This window comes from Tachyglossus aculeatus, chromosome 10 (genome assembly GCF_015852505.1).
Source record: "Tachyglossus aculeatus isolate mTacAcu1 chromosome 10, mTacAcu1.pri, whole genome shotgun sequence".
NCBI lineage: Eukaryota > Metazoa > Chordata > Mammalia > Monotremata > Tachyglossidae > Tachyglossus > Tachyglossus aculeatus.
In genome coordinates this window covers 58,571,067-58,592,431 of record NC_052075.1, presented here as the reverse complement: position 1 = coordinate 58,592,431, position 21,365 = coordinate 58,571,067, and the positions used below count along the sequence as shown (strand labels likewise).

The 21,365-nt window shown below is 52.9% G+C and overlaps 1 protein-coding gene across 1 annotated transcript; it reads left to right on the top strand.

Moving 5' to 3' along the window:
• The first annotated feature begins 9,898 nt into the window (after nt 1-9,898).
• TESPA1 (thymocyte expressed, positive selection associated 1) lies at nt 9,899-21,137 on the top strand. Its single transcript, XM_038752959.1, has 9 exons — nt 9,899-9,978; nt 14,013-14,260; nt 14,944-14,986; nt 15,728-15,777; nt 16,578-16,631; nt 17,564-17,600; nt 17,932-18,027; nt 18,537-18,745; nt 19,765-21,137. The coding sequence occupies exons 2-9, from the start codon at nt 14,065-14,067 to the stop codon at nt 20,241-20,243; spliced, it is 1,164 nt and encodes a 387-aa protein (XP_038608887.1). The 5' UTR covers nt 9,899-9,978; nt 14,013-14,064; the 3' UTR covers nt 20,244-21,137.
• The last annotated feature ends 228 nt before the right edge of the window (nt 21,138-21,365 follow it).

The window sequence follows — 21,365 nt, the reverse complement described above, 5'->3', positions numbered from 1 at the left end:
TGGGATTGTCTAGGGGCGAGAAGAGAAGGAGACAGACCACCGAGTCCACCGTCAGCCCCAGAGGGCAGGACAGAGGAAATAAACTGTTTTGCAGCAGGAAGGATTAAGGTTAGATAGGGAAAAAAACACTTCCAGAGGTGGGGAAGTGCGATTGCCAAGCACTAGATCTGCCTACTAGGAAAGTGTTAATAGTTTTTCTGTCTCCCCCATGAAGCTCCTTGAGGACAAGGAAAATTCATTCATTCATTCAATCGCATTTATTGAGCGCTTACTGTGTGCAGAGCACTGTATTAAGCGCTTGGCAAGTACAAGGTGGTAACATATAGAGACTGTCCCTACCCAATAGCGGGCTTACAGTGTAGAAGGGGGAGACAGACAAGAAAAGAACACATATTAACGAAATAAAATAAATAGAATAGTAAATAAGTATAAGTAAAATAGAATAATAAATCTGCACAAACATATATGCAGGTGCTGTGGGGAGGAGAAGGAGGTAGGGCGGAGGGGATGGGGAGGGGGAGGAGGGGGAAAGAAAGGAGGGGGCTCAGTCTGGGAAGGCCTCCTGGAGCAGGTGAGCTCTCAGTAGGGCTTTGAAGGGAGGAAAAGAGCTAGCTTGGCGGATGTGCAGAGGGAGGGCATTCCAGGCCAAGGGGAGGACGTGGGTCGGGGGTCGACGGCGTGACAGGTGAGAACGAGGCACAGTGAGGAGGTTAGCGGAAGATGAACAGAGGGTGCGGGCTGGACTGTAGAAGGAAAGAAGGGAGGTGAGGTAGGAGGGGGCGAGGTGATGGACAGCCTTGAATCCAAGAATGAGGAGTTTTTGCCTGATGCGTAGGTTGATTGGTAGCCACTGGAGATTTTCTAGGAGGGGAGTAACATGCCCAGAGCATATCTGCACAAAGATGATCCGGGCAGCAGCGTGAAGTATAGAGAAGAAAATGTGCCTGGCTACTATTTATTCTCCCCAGCACTCAATGTGGTTAGCGGAAATCTGCCTGAAGACAAAAGGCAGGACGGGATGACCTCTCGAAGGCCTTTCCAGCCCGAAGAGTTTGCATGAAAAAGCTTCCTGGTCAGTGCTGTGTGATTTTGAGAAAGTTGGCTAACCATTCCGGGACTCCTGTCCCCAAAGGTTGTGATGGGTTGTATGCCGCAGGCAGGATGGAGAGGAGATGTTATTCCTTAGCCGGAGAAAAGAGGAAACGCACCAACAGTTCCTGCGGGTTTGTGCTCTGTGGAGGGCCAAGGTGCAGGAGAGTGGCACAGCCGGAAGTGTTGAAGAACAGTTTTGTGTGTGTGTGTGTGTGTGTGTGTGTGTGTGTGTGTGTGTGTGTGTGTGTGTGTGTGTGTGTACATTGCGCGGGAGCGAGGTCCCGCATCAACGTTATAGGCAGTGAATTTATTCTCCGGAGGGGGATTCCGCTCTCCTCCGCGACAGATTGGGACTCATAAATCTGCCTGCATCCCTCCCCTTCTCTTCTTTCCTCCCCTCTTCTTTCTCCCCACTCCCCTTCTTCGGCATCGCCGAGTGGCCGCGACCGGTCGCCTCCCCTCCCCCGGCAGATGGCTCCGCAGGCCCGACCACCCCTTCAGCCCTGCCCCGCGGTGGGGGAAGGGAGGAGAAAGGAGCAGGAAAGATCAGGGGGAAGAAGGGAAGGGGGACGGGGGAGGAGAGAAGATCTAACGGATTGATCAAGGCGCAATATCGAAAACTTTCTCTGCACTCGGCTATTCACCTACCAGAAACCTAACGGGGAAGGAGGTGGGACAAGGTTAAGGAACCCGGAGCTTCCTTAGCCGGGATCTGATTCGCCTCACGCCCGTTTTCCGTTGGAAGAAATGGGCCCAGAGATGAGTGACTTGCCCGAGGTATCAAAGCGTGCGCTTTGCGGAGCCGGGGCTCTAACCGGGACCCCGGCTTCTAGAATGAGGGGAAAGAAACTGTTTAGGGGACTCTCCTGGTCCCTCGGTGGGTAGAGGGACTAGAGGGGCTCGAGGTCTGAACAGAGGGAAGGGAGCGAAGTAGGAAAGATGAAAGGTATTGAGATGGCAATCTCAAGAGAAGCAGCGTGGCTCAGTGGAAAGAGCACGGGCTTTGGAGTCAGAGGTCATGGGTTCGAATCCCGGCTCCACCACAAGTCTGCTGTGTGACCTTGGGCAAGTCACTTAACTTCTCTGAGCCTCAGTTACCTCATCTGTAAAAATGGGGATTAAGACTGTGAGCCCCACGTGGGACAACTTGATCACACGGTATCCCCCCAGCGCTTAGAACAGTGCTTTGCACATAGTAAGCGCTTAACAAATGCCATTATTATTATTATTATTATTATTGCCCTCCGCGGCTAGGCGAGCTACACCCCCCCCCGTCTTCAAAGCCTTACTAAAATCACATCTTCTCCGAGAGGCCTTCCCCGACTAAGCCCTCATTTCTCCTACTCTTTCTCCCTTCTGCGTCGCCCTTGTACTTCCCAAGCGCTTAGTACAGTGCTCTGCACGCAGTAAGTGCTCAATAAATACGATTGAAAGAATGGATGAATTCGTACCCTTGATTCACCCCACCCTCAGTACTATAGAATTTACGAATTTATCCATAATTTTAACGTCTGTCTCCCCTTCTAGACTGAAAATTCCTTTATAATTAATGATAATAACTGTGGTACTTTCTTTCATTCAATCATATTTATTGAGCGCTTACTGTGTGCAGAGCACTGTACTAAGCTCTTGAGAAGTATAAGTTGGCAGCATATAGAGACGGACCCTACCCAACAGCGGGCTCACAGTCTAGAAGTTGGTACTTGTTAAGCGCTTACTATGTGGAAAACAGTTTTACGAGCTGGGGAAGATATACGTTAATCAGTCTGGACACAGTCCCTGACCCACATAAAGCTCATAGCTAAATAGGAGGGAGAAGGATTTAATCCCCATTTTACAGATGAGGTAACTGAAGTTCAGAGAAGTTAAGTGACTCGTCCAAGGTCACTCAGCAGATGCATAGACAAAGCGGAGAGTAGATTCCTTGTGGGCAGGAAACATGTCTACCAACTCTGTTGTACTGTACTGTCCCATAAGTTTAGTACAGTGCTCTGCGCACAATAAGGGCACAAAGAATTCCATTGATTGACAGATTGAGGAAAGGAGAGGAGAGCGTAGGGGATGCTAGGTTGTGGGCACTTCCATTGCAGTATGGAAATCATCAAGTTCCTCCCCTTGCTTCTGGGTGTGGCAAAGGTGTCGGCTCCATCACCATCCGTGATCTCCGGAAGGGTCAGTGCTTGGGGTGCGGAGCCCCCTGGCACCTTCTCGGAGCCCAGACTAGGAGAGGGCCTCCTTCCATTTTTCAGCCATGGGGATTGTCCCCGCCCTGGCGAAGGCCTTTTAGAGAGTCCTAGGCATGGGTCTACCTGGAGGTGGGGCAGGGACGTGACGGCCTCTTGGAGGTTCGACAATCCCCACCCCAGACCCTTAAACTGAGATCAAAATTAGACTGCCAGGAAGATTTGGAGTTGGAGAGCTGAGGGATGGGGAGGGAAGAAGGAGTCGGGATTGATGGCTTCTCTAGCCACCCTTAGCCACCTGTCTCAGCCGGTCGAGGTGTATCCCTACAAAGGAACGGGGGCGGGGGTAGGATGACGTAGAGAACGGGGTGGGAGACCCTTCCAATGTACCCTCCAGCCTGTCGCTCTCCCTCTGTCCCTCGATCAAACAAACCTAATCAGATTTGGGGGCAATCGGAGTGGAGAGAGAACAATGGGGGCGGAGGGGCGGGACCCTGAGCAAACACTGGCAAAGAATTCACCGCCGCCTGGGAGCCACGAGGGGTGTGGAGGGGGCTTGGGCCTGGCCTCAGAGGGGACCAGAGGGACCCAGAAAACCTAATTAGGCCATGCTGTTCTTCGGGACCTGATTGATTGAATCCAGACAGCTGGCCTGGGTGACTGTGGGGGATGGGGCGAGGGGGTGGCCGGAGGAGGGATGGCCGGAGGCGGGGGCGGGGGGCTGGCCAGACGAGGGTCTGAGGGCGATTAGTCAGGGGCAAGGGAGCCCAGGAGAGAACGGAGAGATGCGAGGGATGACAGGGAAAGAGAGAGATGTATTCCCCAGGAGGCTGCTTTAGGCCTAGAGTTATCGGCAGGGTGTAGGTCGGGGTATGGACCTAGGTGACCTCTCCACACCATCTTTCCTCGCCCAACTCCCAGAGAAACCGTCAAATGAGCTGGGGGGACCGATGGCAAAGTGGGCAACTATGGCACCCACCTCCCTGGCTGGGCCCTTCCCTCCAGCTCCCAGTATCTTGTTCCAGTCTCTGCTAGCCCATTCCAGGGGTCTGAGAAAGGGGGAGGGAGCCCAGGAAGACTTCTTTTTAGACAGTATTTCTTAAGAGCTTACTATATGACAAACACTGTATCGCTGGGGTAGATGCAAGTGAATTAGATTGGAAACAGTCTCTGCCCTGCATGGAGCTCATAGTCTAAGTAGGAGGGACAACAGGAGAACCAAGGCACAGAGAATTATAATAATTGTGGTATTTGTTAAGCATTTACTGTATGCCAGTCACTGTACTAAGCGCTGGGGTGGGTACACGCAAATTGAGTTAAACTCAGTCCCTGTCCCATGTGAGGCTCACATTCTCAATCCCCATTTTGCAGAGGAGGTAACTGAGGCCCATAGAAGTTAAGTGACTTGCCCAAGTTCACACAGCAGAAAAGTGGCTGAGCTGGGATAAGAACCCTTGACCATCTGATACCCAGGTCCGTGCTTTATAATAATGATGGCAATTGTTACGCACTTACTATGTGCCAAGCACTGTTCTAAGCGCTGGGAGTCATACAAGATCATCAGGTTGTCCCACATGGGGCTCACAGTCTTAATCCCCATTTTCCAGATGAGGTAACAGAGGCACAGAGAAGTCAAGTGACTTGCCCAAAGTCACACAGCTGATAAATGGCGGAGCTGGGATTAGAACCCACGACTTCTGACTCCCAAGCCCGTGCTCTTTCCACTGAGCCACGCCACTTCTATAATCCACTTTATCCACTACACCTTGCTGCTTCTCCAAAGTTAAGTGAGTTGCCCAAGGTCACCCAGCAGGAATGTGGCGGAGCCGGGATTAGAACCCAAATCATCTGACTACCAAGCCCTTGATTTTTCCACTAGACCTCGCTGTTTGCCTGTTGCGTGACGTTGGGCAAATCACTTAACTTCTCTGTGCCTCAGTTCCCTCATCTGTAAAATGGGGATTAAGACTATGAGCCCAATTTGGAACAGGGTCTGTGTCCAGCCCAGTTTGGGACAGGGTCTGTTTCCAACCCAATTATCTTGTATTTACCCCAGCACTTAGAGCAGTGCCTGGCTCATAGTAAGCACTTAACAAATACCATTATTATTGTTATTATCTCTGTGCTGCAGTTTTCTCTTCAGTAAAATGGGGATCCAATACTCGTTCTCCCTCCTCCTGAGTCTGACTTCTCTACTCCCTCTCCCACTGAAGGGCCGGACCCTCAGACCCCTTCATTCGTTCATTCATTCAGCCATATTTATTGAGCGCTTACTGTGTGCAGAGTACTGTACTATGCGCTTGGGAAGTACAATTCGGCAACAAATGGAGACAAACCCTACCCAACAACGGGCTCACAGTCTGGAAGGGGATCCCTTCTGGGTCAGAGCGAGGTTCAGAAGATCCCGCCTCTCGGGGGATCCAGCTCGGCCCCCAGACTTCTGTTCCTGGCGCTTTAGACCTTGAATATGGAGATGGACTCAGCGGGCTGGCTGATCACTGGTCCGGGCTCTTTTCAGCTTCTCCCTGGTCCTTTTTCCTTCCACTGTGGGTGTATGTCGCCACCTAATGGCCATTGTCGTAACGGCAACCTGGTGCCTGGACCAGAATCATCTGCCTCCTCTTTGGGGCCCAGGCAGATTTCGCGGGTCGAAGAGGGGACCCCCAAGAGGGCTCCTCTTCTCCGGGGAGCCTCTGGGGGCCTGCATCAGACGCAGATTATCCCTCTCGCTGCTGGCGATCTTCTCCACAGAAGTACCAGAAGACATTCAGAGAGAAGCAATGTGTTCTAGTAGACTGAGAACAGGCCTGGGAGTCAGAAGACCTGGATTCTAATTCTGCCTCTGCCACGTTTTTCAATGGTTTATGTTAAGTAATCAGTATGTGTCAATCACTGTTCCAAGAGCTGGGATAAGATACAAATTAATCAGATAGGATATAGTTCCTGTTCCACATTGGGCTCACAGTCAAATGGGGGAGGGAGAAAAGGTATCCAACTCCCACTTTACACTTGAGGAAACTGAGGCATAAAGACGTGAAAGTCACACAGCAGGCATTTGGCAGAACCGGAATTAGAACACAAGTCCTCTGGCTACCAAGCCTGGGACCCAATTCCGCCTGCTATTATCCCCAGGTCCATGCCAGCTTCTTTGATTCATTTTCCCACTTTCTTGTCAATCGGTGCATCATTTTTCAGGCCTGAACTAAGTGGAAGGAATTCAGTTCTGTGGTGCTGATGTTTCCTTGGTGTAAAACCGCTCACCGCCCACAGTGGGCTCTCAATAAATACCGTGGATTAATTAATTAAGTAATTAATTAATTAATACAGTGGTCGATTAATTGATTGCTTCAGGTGGTCCATTAGCTCGGTTTCCTTCAGAGTTTGCAGAGCACAGAGAAGAGGGGAGAGAATGTGACTTCCACCTCAAAACATTCTCCCATTCTGCGGCCCCCTCTTTCCCTCGTTGAATCCTCCTCCTTCCAATCCTCCAAACCACAACTCTGTCCTTATTTAAAGCCTCCAGAAATTCCACCAACCCCTGGAGGCCTTCCCGAGCTAATTTCCAATACCCCAGACCAATTCCCATCTTTGTCATTTACATATATGAATGCTACTGGAAGCTCTTATCAACAATGGCATTTAATGTGCACTTACCATGTGCAGAACACTAAACTAAGCGTTTAGGAGAACACAACAGAATAAGTAGACAGAATCCCTGCCCTCAAAGCATCTACAATCTAGCAGGGTAGTCATACACTAAAATAAATTAAAGGTAGGGGAAGGATAAGTACATAAGTGCTGAGGGACAGTGGGCAATCAAGTAACTAAGTACGTACTGAGTATGTGACACAGTAGGGAAGGAAAATAGCAATGGGGAGATGAGAGATTAATCAGGGAAGGATTCCTGGAGGAAATGTGATTTTTAGAAGGGCTTCAAAGGTGAGGAAAGCAGTGGCCTATGGGATAAAGGGAAGGGAGTGCTCATGGATATTTTAACTAATTGCATACACAGATGATAATATATTATCTATGTATTCATCTATGCATCAAGAATTTATTCAGTTGTTCCATCCTGTTGGGGTAGAATGGCTTCCTGCTTATCCTTGATCTTCTGGTTTTCACTGACAGTAAATAATTTTTTCCTGTCTCTTTCATTTGTCTGTAAATTCCCTGAGAGCATAGAACTTGGTTCTCGTTACTATACTCCCTCAAGGGCTTAGGGGAGAGCCAGGCCCATAATACAAAGAGTTTGTGGCTCCAGGAGGTGGGCCCTAGCTCACGTACAGGCTACACCCAGATGGGAAGGGTGGGCACAGGCTCCCAACAAGCACGGGAAGCTACCCTCCTCAATCCTTTCCCACCCCTGCTCCAGCCAGGACAAGCCCCTCCAGCTATAGCTCCAATCAGTCAATCAGTCAGTCTTATTTATTGAGCGCTTACTCTGTGCAGAGCACTGAATTAAGTGCTTGGGAGAATACAATACAACAATAAACAGACAATTCCCTGCCCACAAGGAAGGAGCCGAGGACGATCCAGAATCGCAGGGCCATTCTGAGGAAAGAACAGAACCTCAGAGTGTCCTAGGGTTCAGCCCTCTGTCTCCCTTTCAAGCCCAGCCCGAATTTCACCTGGCCGAAGTGGGAGGGCCAGACATGGAACCGAAGCTCTCGGATGCCCTGGAGGGCACTCTATAGTGTTGTCTCCCCGGTCCAATTACACGGGAAGGAGGGAGGGAGGCGAGGCTGGAAGCCCGGGCTCTGGCTTCATGAATGACACACCCCGAAGTAAGGGCCTTCCACTGCAGCAAGAAGGACTCAGGTCAGACTTAAGGCAGAATTTCCTGGCCGTAAAAAGAAAACCCTAGGGAGAGTGCAGCCCTTTCTGGCTGCAGGGGGCTAATGGCCCCTGGGCGAGGCTTCAGAGAAGGTGGGGAACGGAGGGGCACAGGTCACGGAGGTCACGGTCTGGAAACACAGGGAGTAGGCGAAGGTACTTAAGGCTGAAGGCCAACGGAAGGCATAAAATTCCTGGTGATTGGGGAGCGGAAAGAAAAGGTGGTAGAGCTGCTGCTGCTGCTGCTGCTGCTGCTGCTGCTGCTGCCGCTCTAGCCAAGTTTCATAGTCTCCTTTAACCTCTCACTCTGCCTCCCACTCTGCTCTTGTCTCTAATCCCCGCCCTTTCCCACCCCCGCTCTCTCTCTGTTTCTTTCCATCTCTCTCCTGGCTCCTGCCTCTGCCTATCAATCTCGTCTCTCTTTCTCTGGTTCTCTACATCTCTCTCTGCGTGATTATTTCTCTGCCTTCAGTAGTGAACTTGCTCACAGCAGGAGGAATCAGGGCTAGGCCAAGGGAAGAACTTCCTATATATGGAGACCTCGGGCTGTGCTCCCCTGGGAAGCTGTAGGTTGTCTTTCTCGGGGGAACGAAGGTCTCAGAGGGGTGACCTATCCAGCCCCAGGACCCTTTGAGCCTCTGTCACTATGGAAGCGAATGGTCTGTCCCCGGAGGGGGAATCATCTCTTTCCTTGGATAACAGGCTTGGCCTGAAGGTTGGGGGTAGGGGAAGGAGAGAAAAGAAGACCTCAGAGAAAGATCCCACGCTACCCACCACGCTACCCCCTCTCCTCCCGGAGTGCACCTCTTCTGGGCATGGAGGTAGCTAAGGGGTGGGGCAGTGCGAGTGGAGCAACAGTGGTGACCTCTGGACCACAGCCTCAGCACCCAGCTGGGGAGCCCGGGGCGAGCAGGGACCTTGGCAGTGCCAGCCGAGTTCCCGGGCAACCTCGATGGGCAGCTGCACTGGCACTGCCCCAGTGCATAGTGAGAGAAGAGAAAGGCTTCTGCTTCCCAGTCGCTCCCCACCCCCTGCTGCTCCTCCCGCATGCAAAACCTCTTCTTCCTAGTGCCAAGCTCAGTGGGTTTCATCAGGAAAGGGATCTCAGGAAGCAGAACTCACACACCCAGGGGTACTTAATCAATAGATCAATCAATCAATGATATTTACTGAGTGCTTCCTGTGTGCAGAGCGCTGTACTAAAAGCTTGGTAAATACAATACTATTGAGTTAGTAGACATGATCTCTGCTCACAAGAAGTTTGCAGTCTAAGTGGGGAGACAGACATTAAAATAAATTGCTGATAAGGGAAATGACAGAGTGTAAAGTTGGGAACATAAGTGGTGTGGGACTGGGGTTGAGGCTGGGGTGGGGGGGAGGTCTCACCCTCAGTGGCACTAGCACTCTTCTTGGCACTCAAACCCTCAGAGTCTATGTGTTTGTGACTGTGTACCTGTCTGTGTGCCTCTGGGCATCTGTGTCTCTTTGTGTGGACCTCTGGGTGTTTGTTTTTATATGTGTTTCTCTGTGTGTGTCTGGGTGCCTGGGTCTTGTATGTGTCTCAAATATGTGTGTGTGTGTGTGTGTTTCTGAATGCATGTGTCTGCGTGTGTGTGTGTGTGTGTGTGTGTGTGTGTTTATCTTTTCTCATTTCCGCTCCCCCAGGCACTTCCTCTTCTCATGCTGACGCCAGCAGCCCTGGGACAACGGTTGCCGGCGCGCCCTCCCTGGTCCCGCCCTGCCTCGCTCCCTCGGCTTGGACGCACCATGCCCTGGGCTGGGGGCCGAGGGCCGGGGGACTTTTGCTGGTCCGGAGCCGGCCGCAGCCCGTGGACACCCATGGCCAAGGTGGCATTCTACAGGGGAACAGGTGGGTCCAGCCAGACCGGGGCTGGGTTCGCGGGGGCTGAGGGTGATCTGAGAACTGCCAGGGAGTGGGAGGGCTGATGGAAGTGAGAGACCCCCCCACACCCACAAAAAAGTTCCACTCCTCTTCGAAGGGGAACCGAGAGGGCTTCCCACCCATCCTTCTGCCTTATCGCTCCTTTACCATTAATGTTCTCCTGGCGGTATGAACTGAGCATTCACGTGGAGTGGGGGAAACTGTCCCTGTGCTGTGGGGAAATGGAGGCCCAGAGAGGGTAGATGACTTTCCTGAGGTGCCATAGCAAGTCAGGTGGAGCACAGCCAGCGAAGTCCAGGTCCCTTGACTCCCCACTCACACTCTTTCTCCATCGGAATCCTCTCTTCCTTCCCCAAAGCTGCTCAGGTTAGAGGGTCCCCACACCCTCTCCCCAAGACATGTAGTCAGCTCCAGTCAGGGCAGTTGGAAAGTTTTCCACTGCATCTGGAATCTTAACTCTCCTGCCACTTCTTATCCACAACCTCCCTGGAACCTAAAAGCTCCTCCTGTAGAGTTGGGGCACAGCGGATGGAGGAGAGTGAATGCATGCTGACCACATTTTCAGAATGACTAAACTAGAGGTAGAACACAGGAAGAGCTTCCCAGCATGCAAGGTTGAGGCAGCCAGGGACGGGCCCCGGGGGAGATGTGGGAGAAGTGGTGCATAGGTGTCGAGTCAGAGAAGACCGGGGCAGCCTTGGCCGGAGGCAGGGGATGACAAGGATGACCTGGGGAGTTCAATGTTCCAAACATCAGCAGCATGGAGTTGTGGATAAAACACAGGCCTGGGAGTTAAAAGGTCATGGGTTCTAAACCCTGCTCTGCCCGTTATCTGCTGTGTGATCTTGGACAAGTCTCTTCACTTCTCTAGGCCCCAGTTACCTCATCTGTAAAATGGGCATTGAGCCTAAGAGCCCCATGTGGGACATGGACTGTGTCCAATCAGATTTGCTGATATTTGCCTGAGTGCTAGTACAATGCCTGGCACATAGTAAGCACTTAACAAATACTATAATAATTATATTATTATCACAAGACCAGGTGGGAGTTGAAAAGATCCACCCTGGGTTCCTCCTACCGCCCCTGACAGCAGAGTGTATCTGGTCCTGGCTCCATCCCTTCCCTTGCTCTGAACAGCAAGGGCAATCCTTGCCACTTTGGAGTTCAGAAGTTAACTCTGTCTTGACAGTTAACTTCTGTCTTGGGGAGACAGAAGTTAAAATAAAGTGCTGATGGGGAAGGGGCAGAGTTGTAAGGACATGTGAAATAAATGCTGTTGGGCTGGATGTGGGCTGAGTATCAAACTGCTTAAGGGGTACAGGACCAAGTGCTCAGGCAACACAGAGGGGAGGACAAATAGGGAAAGGAAATGAAAGATTAGGGAAGGCTTCTTGGAGGAGATGTGATGTCAGGAGGACTTTGGAGATGGGGAGAGTGGTGGCGTGTCAGATAAGAAGGGGGAGGGAGTTCCTGAACAGAGGTAGGATGTGGGCGAGGGGCTGGTGGTGAGCTAGACAAGGTGGAAGTGCAGTGAGTAGGTTGAAGTTAGAGGAGATGAGTGTGTGGACTGGGTTGGAGTAGGAATGGTGGGCCTGACTGAGTCTCCCCAACTTGTTCACTTTGGGTGGGCAAGGCAGGAGAGGGGAAATAGAACTGACCCCTCTCCTCCGAGCTTCTGCCAGACTCCCGGGTCATCTGGCCCCCACTTCCACCCTCCTGCAGACATGGGGCCTGCCTACTGCTGATTAGACACCGATGGCTGCCAGCCCAGAGGGAACAGATTATTTATCTGCAGTGGCTTCCTCCTGGGCAGCCTTGATTGGCTTGGCTTCTGGACAGAGGCCATCTGGGTCATTCCCCTGCCTCCAGGCAGAGAGGAGTCTGGGCGGGTCCCTGGATCACAGGCCCAAGGATGCGATTAGGTTATCTCCAGGAGTCTCATCCCCCTGCAACCGGGGAATGGGATGGGATAGGGAAGTTTGGCCCATTCCCCTCACCCCACTCCCCAGGCCTATCCTCCTTCCCCACCCACCAGACACACCTCACTTTCCATATCCCAGGTATGACTCCTCTTCCCACCAAGTCCATCCCCCTTCTCCACACCCCAGGCCTTTTCCCCTTCTCACCAGCCTTGTCCCCCCTCCTCACCAGGTACATCCCCCTTGCCCACATCCCAAGTCCGTCCCCTCTTCCCAAGAGGCCTGTCCTGCTCCCTGACAGTCCCGTCCTCTGTTCCCACGCCCCCAGGCCCATCCCTGTCCCAACATCCCAGACCCATCCCCCTTCGCACCAGGGTAGTTCCTGGGGGAAGCAGCAAGGCACAGTGGATAGAGCACAGGCCTGGAAGTTTGAAAGTCATGGGTTCTAATACCAGCTCTGCTACCTGTCAGCTGCGTGACCTTGGGCAAGTCACTTAATCTATCTGGGCCTCAGTTCCCTCATCTGTAAAATGGGGAGTGAGACTGTGAAACCCATTTGGAACAGGGACCATGTCCAATCCGATTTGCTTGGATGCAACCCAGAGCTTAGTACAGAGCCTGTCACATAGTAAGTGCTTAACAAATACCACAGTTATTATAATTATTCCTCCTCCCTGCTCCCCAGGCAGCTCACTGGGGTGGGTGCAGCTCTGAGACTCAGATGGGAGGATGGAAACACAGCTGCAAACAGATCCCCCTCATCCTCCTGGGTAAAGTAGTTCTTCCCGCATAGGAGCTTGGGGGAAAAGAGCTGCTGGAAGGGAAAGCTGAGCAGTTCATGAACTCCAGCCATCCACGTTCAGGAATCTTTTAGCCAGAGTGACCCAGGGCCCCGCCCACCAGGTCCCCGCGCAGTGCCTGGATATGCCCTTATCGGCTGCAACAGCCGGGTTACCAGCTCCCACAGCCAGGCCACAAGTTTCCGGTCAAGGCCAAGTTGGGCTGGGGGCTGGGTAGGGGGGGACGCTGGGAGACCCAACCTCTTCTACCACCCAGGATACACCTACCCTCTCCTCCCTCTGCGTCAGGCAAGGGAAGGACTGTGAGCCCCATTTGAAACTGGGACTGTGTCCAATCCAATTTGCTTGTATCCACCCCAGCACTTAGTTCAGTGCCTGGCACATAGTAAGTGCTTAACAAATACCACAATTATTATTATTATTCCTCCTCCCCAGTGGTGGTGGTGGGCTTGGGGTGAGGGATGGGGGCATTCCAAGGAATCTCACTGGGAGAAACCCGTTAAAGTGAGCACAGAAGGTGGGGGCTCCTTTGCCCACACGGGTCTATCAGTTCAGGATGGGGGTGATCGGGATGCACGGAAGAAACCCCCCCCCCCCCCCATAATACATTTGGGTCAGGGGGCGGGCATTGCAGTGCAGAACTAAAGTCTTGAATTCAAATGATGATAATAATAATATTAGTAATAATGACATTTGGTTTTTGTGAAGTGCTTACTATGTGCCAGGCACTGTTCTAAGCACTGGGGTAGTTAATAATAATAATAATAATAATAATAATAATAATAATAATCATAATATTGGTGTTTGTTAAGCGCTTACTATGTGCCAAGCACTTTTCTAAGTGCTGGAATGGGTACAAGGTCATCAGGTTGTCCCACATGGGGCTCATGGTCTTCATCTCCATTTTACAGATGAGGAAACTGAGGCCCAGGGAAGTTAAGTGACTTGCCCAAGTCTCACAGCAGACAAGTGGCAGAGCCAGGTTTAGAACACATGACCTTCTGATTCCCAAGCCTGTGCTCAATCCACTAGGCCATGCTGCTTCCTGGAAGGTCATAACAATAATAATAATTGCACCAGCCCACTGGCTTTTAGAAAGGACAGGGAGAGAGAGAGGGTAGACAACTGGGAGGACTTCCTGGAGCCATGGATGGGCTCTGCGTCAGAACGAGGGAGAAGGCTGAGGACACCCCTTCTTTGGAGACATTCCAGGAAAAGCCTAAAGACAGGGGCAGGGGCGTCCTGACCCCTGCTCTGTTTTCTCCCATTGTTCCCCATACAGAGAGCCACTGCCGCTGGATCGGGCTCTGAGCCCCAGGGGGAGGGTCAGGACCATGGACGGTCCTTCGACACTGAGTCCCGCGTCTTGGGAGCGGCGTCGGGCTTGGCTAAGACAGAGCCGGCGCCGGCGGCCCCGGGGGCTGGAGGAGGAGGAGGAGGAAGAGGAAGAGGCGAGGACAGCGGCAACTGCAGCGCTGCCCGGGGAGCCCGAAGAGGAGCCTCCACCGCTGGATGATGTCTTCGAGGAAGGTGAAGATGGCAGCGAGGGGGAGAAGTCGGGGGGTAGGGGGATGTACGCGGATGTAAAGGAGGGGACCAGTTTGTGAAGACAGGACGGCCCCGCCTGGAGAGGAGAAGGCTGAAAGCCTTTTCCAGTTCGGTAGCGGGGTGATTGTCTGGACCTTTAGGAGTCGCACCAGTCACTCCCGGCCCCTTTACTTGTACCTATCTTTTCTATTTATTTTATTTTGGTAGTATGTTTGGTTTTGTTCTCCGTCTTCCCCTTTTAGACTGCGAGCCCACTGTTGGGTAGGGACTGTCTCCATATGTTGCCAATTTGTACTTCCCAAGCGCTTAGTACGGTGCTCTGCACATAGTAAGCGCTCAGTAAATATGATTGATGATGTTTGTACATATTTGTTACTGTATTTATTTTACTTGTACATATCTATTCTATGTATTTTATTTTGGTAGTATGTTTGGTTTTGTTCTCTGTCTCCCCCTTTTAGACTGCGAGCCCACTGTTGGGTAGGGACTGTCTCTATATGTTGCCAAGTTGTACTTCCCAAGCGCTTAGTACAGTGCTCTGCACATAGTAAGCGCTCAATAAATACGATTGATGATGATGAAGATCCAGAGCTAGGCTGAAACGAGCTCCCCCTAGCGGGATTCTGTAAAAACTCAAATGCCATAACCTGGTTTCTGTCCCCCAGGGAGCCCCGCCTTCCAGATTGAGCACTGGCTGCGGGACTGCGGGTGAGACTCCACCCCAACTGTCTAACCTCGATCCCCCCTGCTACAGTTCTCGCGGTTTTGCCCTGGGTGGGGAGGAGAGGGAAGATTGCGGTTGTCGGGGTTGTGGGGGGGAGGGTCAGATATCACGCCTGACCTGGAGAGCAGGAGGATCTGTGGGAAGGAAAGGAGGTGCTCTGGAATACACACACACACACACACACACACACACACACACACACACACACACACACACACTCTGCTTGTCCCTGTGTCTCAGCCATTGCCTCTGTGAGTCTCTGAGTTTCTGTCTTTCTGAGTCTTTATCAATGTCTCTGTGTCTCTTTCTCTGCGTTTCTGTCACTGTGCCTCTAAGTCTCTGAGTTTTCTGGATCTCCGTGTGTCTGGGCCTCTATGCTTCCATTACTGTGTCTCTGTCTCTCTGTGTCTCTGTCTTCCACCCCCTCCTCTCCGCCCCCAGAACCTCTCTGTTCCCTCCCGCGACACTGCAGAGTTGATGCAGAGGGAGTCTCTCACTGGCTACCCCCTGGGAGCTGGGCAGAGGGGCTGAGTCCATCCTGGGAAGGGAAATCCAGGGCTCTGATCGCTGTTTGGGCACTCACTCGCTGAGGGAATTGGAGGCGGGCGCTTGACCTCTCTGGGCCTAAGCTTCTCTCCTCTTCTGGGGGCCGCTGTGCCAGGGGTGGCTTTCTAGGGCTGCGGAGGGAGGACAGGGACAACGGGTCAGTGTTGTCATTGTGACAGGTGCTCGGAGGAGGGGCCGGAGGAGGAGCCCAGCCTGTCAATCACCGATGGTGAGTTCTGAATCCGACCATGTCAACTCCGACGGGGCTAGCGAGGGGAGAGAAGGAGTGATTATTGTAAGCTAATGTGGAGGCCTGCAAGCCTCTAAATATGGGTGGGTTGGGGAATGTGCACATATGGGTGTTTTGGGTATATGCATATTTACAAGCATGGATGTTTGCACATGTGTTCCGTTTTACAGAAGTGTGTTTATGTAGAAGGTGGGTGTACATCTGTGTGTTCATGTGATAGCAATGTGGGTCTTTGTGTTCGGTGTGTGTTTGTGTGCGCAGGGTGATGAATGCAATGGTTTGTGTGTGTAAGATTGTGTGTGTTTTGTGTGGTTGTAGATGTGGGGAACGTCCTGTGTCCATGTGTTTGAATGTATTTGTGCATTGTGGGGAGGTTTTTGTGTGAGATTAGGTTATGTAGATAATAATAATAATGATCTTGATATTTGTAAAGTGCTTACTATATGTAATGCAATATGCTAAACCCTGGGGTAGATACAGGATAATCAGATTGATCTTGGTCACTATAGGTAAGAAGTATCTACCTGTTCTTTGGCCCCTCTCTCAATGCTCCTGCACCCCTCAATCCCTCCCCTCATTTCACCCCTCACACCTTTAATCCCTCCACCCTTCCTCTGTCTATCCCTCTCTTTACCCCATCCCTCCCCCTATCGTCCCTCTACCTCTCCTTTCATTTCTTCCATTCCTCCTCCATCCCTCCTTTCATCCCTCCTTCTATCCCTCCCTCCATCCTTCTCTCTCTCTCCGACGTCATCTGCACCCTCCCTCCCGGCCTGAAGGGTTCTACAGCACCGCGACCAGTTTGGACGATGACCTGACCCTGGGAGCGGAAGGTAAAGAGCAGATCGGGTGCGAGGTTTGGGGGCAGAAGGTGGGGGCAAGATCCAAGGGGAAAGACTGGGAAGGGAGGGCACAATAGGAAAGGAGGGTGAATAGGTGAGACCTGAGGAGTGAGACCCTGGAAGTGGCAGGAGGCAGCTTCTTCCAAGTCAACCTCTTCCTGCCCTCACTTCCCAGGAGGGAGGACAGGACGAGAGCAGAAGGTCAGCCGACCAGACTCCCCTCCCACACCCTTTCAGTCCACCGGAGCTGTGGGAGCCAGTGGGCCGGCGTTATTGGAAAAGTCGAAGGTCAGGTCTCCGAGGATTGGAGATTGGCAGAAAATGTAACTTGCCTTTTGGGTCGCAGGGCATTGCCAACTGTGCCCTGGATGATCCAGTAATAGGAGAGAAGCGAGGGTGTGACAGTGGGAGCAATAGAACGTGAGGCGAGGGGGTGAGGGGAAGGCGTGAAGGAAGGAGGTGGAAGGAAGGAGAAGGAAGAACATGAGGAGAGGGAGTAGAGAGCGGGAGGGAGGGGTAAGAACAGGAGAAGGATGGAGGGGGAGTGGGGAGAGGGAGGGAAGGGGCGAGCAGAAGGAGATGGGAAAGGGGAAAACAAGAGGAAAGGGAATGAGGAGAGGGAAGGGGAGAGCAGGAGGGAAAGGAGTGGGGGAGGAGAGCAGAAAGGATTGAGAGGAGGAAAACAGGAGGAGAACTAATGGGGGAAGAGAGTGGGGAGAGAGACAGGGAGAAAGGGACGGGAGGAGAGAGGGAGCGACGGGAGAGCAGGTAGAGAGAGAATGTGGGGAGGAAAGCAGAAAGAGAGTTGGGAATAAAACTTTGATTATGGGAGATTGATAAATCTTCCCTCCTCCATCACTCTCTGTTTCTCTCTCTCTCTCTCCTTCGTTCCCGACACCACCGCCACCTCTGCACCTCTGTAGCGATGCTGTTAGCAGCCAACGGGAAACTTTTCCCCAGGTGAGAAGCCTGCGTCCCCTTCGGTAGACTTGGTGGGCTTTGTCTTCCCCATGGCACGGACTTGGCAGGAGTCACACTACCCACCAGGTAATGTGCCTCATTTCACTGTGGCGGGCACCATGGTTGTTAAAGCCCCCTCTCAACCTTGCCAGAGCCCGAGGATGTGGGTGCAGGGCGTGATACCTGGTGTCGATCCCAGGGCTTAGCATTGTGCTTGGCATATAGTAAGCACAATTGTTATCATTATTAATGGGCAGATATAAGAGCTAAATGGCCAGCGGATTGCTTTTTGTGCCCCCGGATTTGATTTCTCCCTTCCACCGCCCCGCAGAAGTTTCCTGGAGGTGGCCCGGCCGGGCCAGGGCCTGCACCTTGGCTGCAGCCTGTCCAGTGCTATGACCAGTTTCACCAGTAAGACCAGCTCCAGGTAAGCCCAGTAAGGGTAAAGGGGCGTAGGAGATGGCTGTCTACCGGTCTCCTGAGTGCTTGTGGGGATGGAGGAGGGGGTGCTGCAACTGGAAATAATAATGATGGCATTTGTTAAGCACTTACTATGTGCCAAGCACTGTTCTATGAGCTGGAAAGATGTTGGAACAAGAGGAAGTAGCTTAAAACTGCAGTGAGAGGGAATCAAGTTAGACAAGATTTCTTGGTTCGTGGGGGATTTAAACCTGGGGAAAGTGACCTGAGAGGGTGCAGAATTGCCCCTGCTCCTCTCCATCCCCGACTTTTAAATCCATCCTCCCTACAAACTGCAGGGATTGATGAATATGGAGGTAGAGGGCTGTACCAGGTGACCTCTCCAGGTCTCTTGGCTCCAGAACTCCAAGGCACTTTGGCGGGCTGGTTAGGGCTCGCCCATACCTTCAAGCCTGCATTAACCGTGGAACCATTCGGCTTCGCTCTGTCCGCCGGTTGCCTCGGACGTGTCTCCAGCATCTCTGAAATCCTGGACAAGTGCCAGGAGGACGCAGAGGACGTTCTGTTCTGCCTCGGCTTCGCCCAGGATGAACGCAAGGACACGACCCGGATACCCGCCCGTTTCTTTGCCGCTCCATCGCAGGCCAGAGGCATCGACTTTCGCCTGTTTCTGAAGGCGCAGGTGCAGCGCATCGAGATGGAGGACCCCTGCCTGATGCTGGCGAGTGAGTGCTGGGCGCGGGATCTTCCCTCCACCCAGGTCTGCCCTTCCATCCCCACTGACCCTGACCCGGCCCTCTTCCCTCTCCTGCTTTGCTCCACAGGGGTCTCGTCTAGTCCAGCCTCAATCAATCAATCAATCAATCGTATTTATCGAGTGCTTACTGTGTGCAGAGCACTGTACTAAGCGTTTGGGAAGTACAAGTTGGCAACATATAGAGACGGTCCCTACCCAACAGTGGGCTCACAGTCTAGAAGGGGGAGACAGAGAACAAAACAAAACATATTAACAAAATAAAATAAATAGAATAGATATGTACAAGTAAAATAAATAAATAAATAGAGTAATAAATACGTACAAACATATATACATATATACAGGTGCTGTGGGGAAGGGAAGGAGATAAGGTAGGGGGGTGGAGAGGAGTAGGAGGGGGAGAGGAAGGAGGGGACTCAGTCTGGGAAGGCCTCCTGGAGGAGGTGAGCTCTCAGTACAGCCTTGAAGGGAGGAAGAGAGCTAGCTTGGCGGATGTGAGGAGGGAGGGCATTCCCTAAAGTCTGCCCTCCTTCCCTCCTAATGCAAAGTCAGCTCGTTCCCTCTAGTTCCGGCCTCGGTGGCCCCCTGGGGAATAACCCTTGTGAGGCTCTATAATAATAATAATAATTATGGCATTTGTTAAGAGCTTATTGTGTGCCAAACACTGTTCTAAGCTCTGGGTTATATCTAGAGTAATCAGGTTGTCCCACATGGAGCTTACAGTTTTAACCCCCATTTTACAGCTGAGGTAACTGAAGCACAGAGAAGTTAGTGGATTGCCCGAGGTCACACAGCAGACAAGTGGAGGAGCTGGAATTAGAACCCACGACCTCTGACTGCCAAACCCGTGCTCTTTCTACCAAGCTACCCTGCTCTAGCCCCTCTTAGCCCCTCAGCCTTCTCTTCCCCAGGCGAATCATACCAGCGCCCTCCTCTCGCGCCCTGAATTCTGGCTCCCTGCGAACAATCGCTTCCTCCCCCCGGCAGGCCGCTTTAAGCAAGTCCAGACTCTGGCCGTCACTGCGGACGCCTTCTTCTGTCTCTACTCCTACGTGTCCAAGACACCCGTGCAGAAGTTCACGCCGTCGCCGTCCATCTGGGCCTGCTCCTCGGGCCCGCCCCCGCGCATCTTGGCCCCGGAGCCCGAGGCCCGCTCACCCGTGGAGCGGCTGCAGAGGGCCGTGTCCCGAATGTGCTTGTACACGACCCCCCGGGGGGGGCCCGCCCCTCGCGCGGAATCCCGGGACGGTTCCCCCGGCGCCGCCCCCACCAGGGGTCGCCTGGCCCGCGTGGTGCGGGAGGTGATGGGCCGGGCTCGGGCGGAAGAGCTCTGTGCGGGGGTCGAGCCCAGGAACGACCCCGAGGGCCAAAGGGAGACAGCGAGCCCCCCGGCGTCGCCCCGGACCCCGCCGACGACAGAGCAGGGTCTTCCAGCCTGCGCTCTGGGATCCTCAATGCAAGGGTGACGGCGTCCAGTCCTTGCGGGCGGAGAGGGGAGGCATGGGTGTGGGGGGCTGCGAAGAGGCTCGAGGGTCTCTTAAGGCATGAGCTGCAGCAGCCTCAGTGACGTTCGCCCACTCACCCCTGACGAGTCCCAGATTAACCCCGGGCGGGGGAGGAGACCACCAAAACCGGGCTGTCAGCTCTGGTGCCTGGGAATAAGGATGGGGGAGGGAGGTTTTGCGCCCGTGGGAAAGGCGCGAGGATAGAATTCCGCCCAGCACTGGTTACGGAGGGGCTGAATGAGGCTGTATGCTGCGGAGGCGGGAACTAAGCTGATCAACTGTCCGGGGCTCCTGTCTCTTCCCAGAGCCGTGCCGGGGCTTTTGCCGGCGGGTAGGGGAACTCTGCGCTGCTAGTGTCAAGTCCAGCTCAGTCGCCGCTTCCCGGATATGCTAGATGTTCTGCGGCCGCTTCCTTGAGCTCTCTGGACTTCTCTGCCCCAAACCGGAATCCCGGGGCCAGGGTGGCCCGCGACTTCCGCATCTTCACCCTCCTCTCTGCGTCCTTATTTATCGTAACCTCTGCCTCTGCTGCTCTCGGTCTTCCCAACTCTCCGGTATTCTCCCCTGTCCTCTTGGGGCAGCGAAAAGTTTGAAATGTGCCTTGAGATCCCTGGAGAACTTTACTGGGTTGGAGGGGCTGCGGAAAGGGGACCGGGTCGTTAGAAGGAGGATGGGGGCTGAGGGAGACAGGTGGGGAGTAGCCCAGTTGTAGATAGAGCAAGGTCCGGGCGAGGAATTGGTGTGTGTTCCCTCACCGTCCCCGAGCCCATGGCCCTACCTTCAGGTCCACCTTTCATTCCTTCATACATTCATTCATTCAGTCGTATTTATGGAGCTCTTACTCTGTTCAGAGCACTGTACTAAGCGCTTGGAAAAGTACAATACAACAATAAACAGTGACATTCCCTGCCCACAACGAGCTTACAGTCTAGACAGGGGAAGACTGACATCAATACAAACGAATAAAATTACAGATCTGTACAAAAGTGCTGTGGGGCTGGGAGGGGGGAATAGCAAAGGGAGCAAGTTAGGGTGACGCAGAAGGGAATGGCAGATGAGGAAAATTGGAGCTTAGTCTGGGAA